The sequence below is a fragment of the Nelumbo nucifera genome, chromosome 1 (genome assembly GCF_055504915.1).
Source record: "Nelumbo nucifera cultivar China Antique chromosome 1, China Antique-T2T, whole genome shotgun sequence".
NCBI classification, from domain to species: Eukaryota; Viridiplantae; Streptophyta; class Magnoliopsida; order Proteales; family Nelumbonaceae; genus Nelumbo; species Nelumbo nucifera.
In genome coordinates this window covers 216,252,040-216,257,264 of record NC_142649.1, presented here as the reverse complement: position 1 = coordinate 216,257,264, position 5,225 = coordinate 216,252,040, and the positions used below count along the sequence as shown (strand labels likewise).

General features: G+C 38.9%; 1 protein-coding gene across 1 annotated transcript; it reads left to right on the top strand.

Annotated features, from left to right (window-relative positions):
* Window positions 1-2,139: 2,139 nt before the first annotated feature.
* OMT1 (O-methyltransferase 1) lies at window positions 2,140-4,813 on the top strand. The gene is made up of 4 exons (XM_010242748.3): window positions 2,140-2,668; window positions 3,490-3,800; window positions 4,012-4,076; window positions 4,292-4,813. The coding sequence occupies exons 1-4, from the start codon at window positions 2,253-2,255 to the stop codon at window positions 4,592-4,594; spliced, it is 1,095 nt and encodes a 364-aa protein (XP_010241050.1). The 5' UTR covers window positions 2,140-2,252; the 3' UTR covers window positions 4,595-4,813.
* The last annotated feature ends 412 nt before the right edge of the window (window positions 4,814-5,225 follow it).

Below are 5,225 nucleotides of genomic sequence, written 5' to 3'. Positions count from 1 at the left end.
TTTGTATATTCATCCTATTGTATTAATTAATTAATTAATGGTATTAAAAAAAGGATGATGAGTGATAACCAAAATATTAAATTTCAATTAATAAAGCATATTTGGAATGACTGAAATATTAATTATGTATTATGATCACTGTTTTCAAAATCGGACTGGAAACTGAGAACCGGTCATCTGATTGGTTCCACTTTCCTCCAAAACCGTTGATTTTGGTCAACAAACCGCTGAATCAGCCGATTAGCCATTCGAATCGTTCGAATAATTTTGATCATTTTTTAAATTTTTTTATTTTTTTTGTCAGAACAGGCCGACCATTCGAATCAAACAGTCGGACTGTTTGAACCGATAACCAGACCCCTGACTGGTTTAATCACCGGTTCGTTTTTAAAAACCATGAGTATGATTGATAGCGCCAGTGATAGTTTCCACCTGAACGACTCAGCTTATACAAAGTCATAGATGAATACAAAAACAACCATAGTTGTTTGTATTTATTGGACGTCATCCTTCAATTACAAGAACCAAACACATTTTCTTATTATTTCAACCATCATGCAGCAATCTTCAACCCTAAGTTACGTACCTTCCGTTTGGACACATGCATCAGGCACAAAGCTCAAATATTTGGACAATTAACAACCATGTTGGCCCCTCACTAAGAAACATCAAATACCAATTGATACTGATGGTATACGATTGAGATTTATGTTGATATTTCAATCCTAGAACAGAAGGTATTGTTCTTTGCTTGGAGGTGGGGATATGTAAGACCAAACATGTAGATGGATGATTCTTACCCGAAAAAAAAAAAAAAGAAAAAGAAAAAGAAAGAAAGAAAAACATAATTACGATCGGGTGTTAGAGCTAGCGGTCTTCAACGTTTTTGGAAACACTTTTCACATCACTTTTCCTAGTTACTCATAAAGTTGGTGGATCATGGATGGAATATTTGTTTTAAATTATTTCTTTCTTTCTTTGTGTTTTTTTTTTCTCTTTTAGCGTTAATTATTTAATATATCCTGTGGTTGCCCTTCACTAAACTATTTAAATGCTTATAAAAAAAAACTACTTAAACATGCTTAAAAGGACAAGAATGCCGTTGGATATTCATTAGATTTTCAAAATATGACTAGTCTCACAGTGCTTGAAATTTGAAAATTCAACTTTAAACTTGAAATTTCAAAATATAATTGTAATCGCTACTCTTGCTTTGGTCATCCTTTCGAAGCTCATAAAACCTCCAAACTTAATTCAACCTCTATCTAGACTCATTGAAGAGGTGAGGAAAGAAAATCCCCACCTGATTAGATTTAGGTTGTTGGGGTTACATAATTTGAAGAAGAAAATTAATAATATAGATGGGTAAAAATGGGATTAACAAAGGATGAAAATTGAAAAACTGACACTAATAGATCATCCTGTATAAGATAGGTGAGAATATTTTTGCAAACCACAAGTATACTTAGAATTTGATCAAACCACATGTTATGAGTAATTAACCCTTTGTATTAAATGGTCATTTAAATTTTACTTTTTTCAATTTCTTTCTCGAAAATTATAAAATATTAAAATAGTTTGGAGAATCATCTCAATCGGTTCGCTAATCGCTACCATTTGTTGGGATCGGTCATCGGCTGAATATCTTGTCCGCCGCCGGCCCGCCCCCGGTAGTTGGTAAGAGTCGGGATTCTTTGCAAGAAAAAAGTGTGTATTACGTTACGAAGTCAATTCCACCCAATGCAATTGTTAGATTGTGGACCCTGGCTACCAGCTATAATACATAGGCCTTACCTCAACCATCCAATGGATCAGGATCAGCCCTCCATCCATATTTCCAAATCGTTTAGTAATCCTTCTATTTTCATGACACATATTATCATTCCCGCTTGCTGAGAGCAATACAGGACATTGAGTGTCGGTCCACCAAAAGTGTGTGGATGAAGTTAACCGAAAAAGTCATCTCACTAACCATAAGTTGGGCCCAAAGTTGCCAGCTTGGGAATGTCACCTCACCTACTCTAGAAAGAGAGAGAGTGAGATGGCAGTGTTTTTTGGTGGGTGGGTAAATGATTTATGATTTAACATCCTGTCTGTAACAGTAATAGACTGTAACATCTATATATATATGTGATCCTTTCCTCCCCATTGCTCTGTGCCAATCATCCATTCACCCCTACCCCCACCGGCTCGTCCATCCTCTTCGGTCTTGTTCGTTATTTGTTTTGGCAGTCCTAAAAAAGAGAACAACCATGGGTTCGACCAAGACCCAGATCAAAATTGCAGACCAAGAAGAGGAGGAAGCTTGCAACTACGCCATGCAATTGGCCAGCGCTTCGGTCGTACCCATGGTATTGAAAGCAGCCATCGAGCTAGATGTACTGGAGATCATTGCTGAAGCAGGCGCTGGGGCTCACATCTCGACCTCTGAGATCGCCTCTCATCTTCCTACGCAGAACCCAGATGCACCTGTTATGCTCGACCGTATGCTGCGTCTCCTAGCCAGCTTCTCCATTCTTACTTGCTCCCTACGCACCCACGACGATGGACGGGTAGAGAGACTCTACGGCCTTGCACCCGTGTGTAAGTTCTTGGTGAAGAACGAAGATGGAGTGTCGATGGCTCCACTGGTGCTCATGAATCAAGACAAGGTCCTCATGGAAAGCTGGTACCCTCGCCTCCCCTTTTCTTTAATTTCAACTTTCTTTTTATTCTCTGATTTTAACAATTTTTTTGGTTAATCTAAACAAGGTAAAATATTTTATTATTATTATTATTATTTTTTAATTTTCTGACGAGAGGGAGCAAAGAGAATAGGAGCGATCGAGAGTGGTTTTGTGACAAGCAGTGTCAAACACCGGCCGTCCATAGGCTCAAAAACTCAAACGGTTGGTGGCGAGTGGCGAGAGAGGCAAGCAACGGAGGTTGCTTTTGTTACGCCTTCGATCCCTAATTCCTTTCTCTTCCCTTCCAAATTGGACTATTTGATTTGAGGGATCCAATCCAAAAGATACTAGTCTTTTTGGCCGGGTGGGGTTGAGAGTTGAGACTTTTGAGAGTGCAAATACCATTGCGGGGGTTGGTACTTGGTAGAAAAAACACCGTTTGATCGAGATCAGGAAACTTTGAATGGATCATAGCAGCTAATCAGCATGGAGTGGACCCTCATCTGTTAAAAAAAAAAAAAGATTTTAAGGAGGGTTGAGGGTGAGACCGTGAGAGAGGGGGGTCCATTGAAAATAAAATTAAAACTGGATATTAATTATGTATGCTTTTCGATCAGCTTTTGCTTCCGGAGAAGTATATAATTGTATTTATAATTAAACAAACAGGCAAATTAAATAATGTAATAGTAATAGATTGGTTAAAGGTAACAGATTGAAAAGGGGGCGATGGTCACTTACTTAAACATATTAGGGGATTGAGAGGAAATGCTAAAGTGGCATCATCATGTAATTACTGAGGAGGGTAGGTAATTCTGTTGTGTAGGTACCATTTGAAAGACGCAGTGCTTGATGGGGGAATTCCATTTAACAAGGCCTACGGCATGACTGCATTCGAATACCACGGCACAGACCCCAGATTCAACAAAGTGTTCAACAGGGGAATGTCAGATCACTCCACCATAACCATGAAGAAGATTCTTGAGACATACAAGGGATTCGAGGGCCTCAACTCCGTGGTGGACGTCGGTGGGGGAACTGGAGCTACACTTAACATGATTATTTCCAAGTACCCTTCCATCAAGGGCATTAACTTCGATTTGCCTCACGTTATTGAAGATGCCCCATCCTATCCTGGTACTCCTCCTCCTCAATCTCCCTTAATTAATTATTATTATTATTATTATTATTATATATCTATCATTCATTCCATCATCAACTCCATCTTAATTATCATAATCCCAAACGATCGGTGTAGTGGAAAAGTAGGTCCCACTAGCTACATGGTATGGCTGATGGGCGATGATATTGATGAATGATATCTTTTGTGTTTTTTTTTTTGGAGCAGGCGTGGAGCATGTTGGAGGAGATATGTTTGTTAGTGTACCTAAAGGAGATGCCATTTTCATGAAAGTGAGTACCACTACACCACCACTAATTCCTACTGCTTTTGCTTTCTAATAGAGAGTCTCACTCTTTCTGGATAGGAGCTACTAATTAAATAAATAACATTAATGTTGTATATTGGTATTGCTGACTCCATCAAACACTTGGAGGTTTATTTTTATGCCTATGGGATTCATAGTGATATTTTGCTTGACCACTTGTGTGGTTGGATGAATTTGCAGTGGATATGTCATGACTGGAGCGATGCACATTGCTTGGAATTTTTGAAGAACTGCTACCAAGCGTTACCGGAAAATGGAAAGATAATTGTCGTCGAGTCCATTCTTCCGGTAGCTCCCGAGACTAATCTTTCCGCCAACGGTGTGTTCCAACTTGACAACATCATGCTGGCACATAACCCTGGAGGAAAAGAGAGAGCCGAGAAAGACTTTGAGGCCTTGGCCAAGGGCGCCGGATTCGCTGGAGTTGGAGTTATGTGTCGCGCTTTCAACAGCTATGTCATGGAATTCTATAAATCTGCTTGAGGACTCGTCTATCCTCTCTTTGGCTTTGGCTTGAGTTCCCCATTCCCATTGGTTGCAGTGTGTGGGTTTGTGTCTCACTCGATCTCGTGTTTGTTTCTTTATATATTCACGGAAATCAAAAATTTCATGTAATTCTTACTTTATTTGAGGGCTAATATGTATGCTTATAATTACTATCTTCAAAATCAAACGTAACGTGACACGTCCTTATAGCACCAATTGGCAATCTTTTATTTTTTTTTGTAAGTCGATCCTGAAACACCAACTTGATACATTCGACTATTCGAGAGTAGACAGAATAAAAGAAAAAAATGGGGATCAAATTAACAATAAGCATAATAAATGGAATTTACTCAAAGAGTTGTTGAACAATGAAAGCGCTACGGTATTGACCGACTTTTTTTAATTACTATATGACAAAACTGAAACAGGGTATTTGACTATTGTACGCAAAGGAAACCAAACTAACATATTTTTTATCATATTCGCTGTCACGTAGCATCCATCAGTTCCCCCAATTAAAAGAGGCTAGAAATCCACAAGAGATGTGCTATCCACAAGAAGAGTAACCTTCCCACACTTGGCCGAGGCACAGCAAGTCTGTCTGGACTGTGAACAACTGGTAAACATT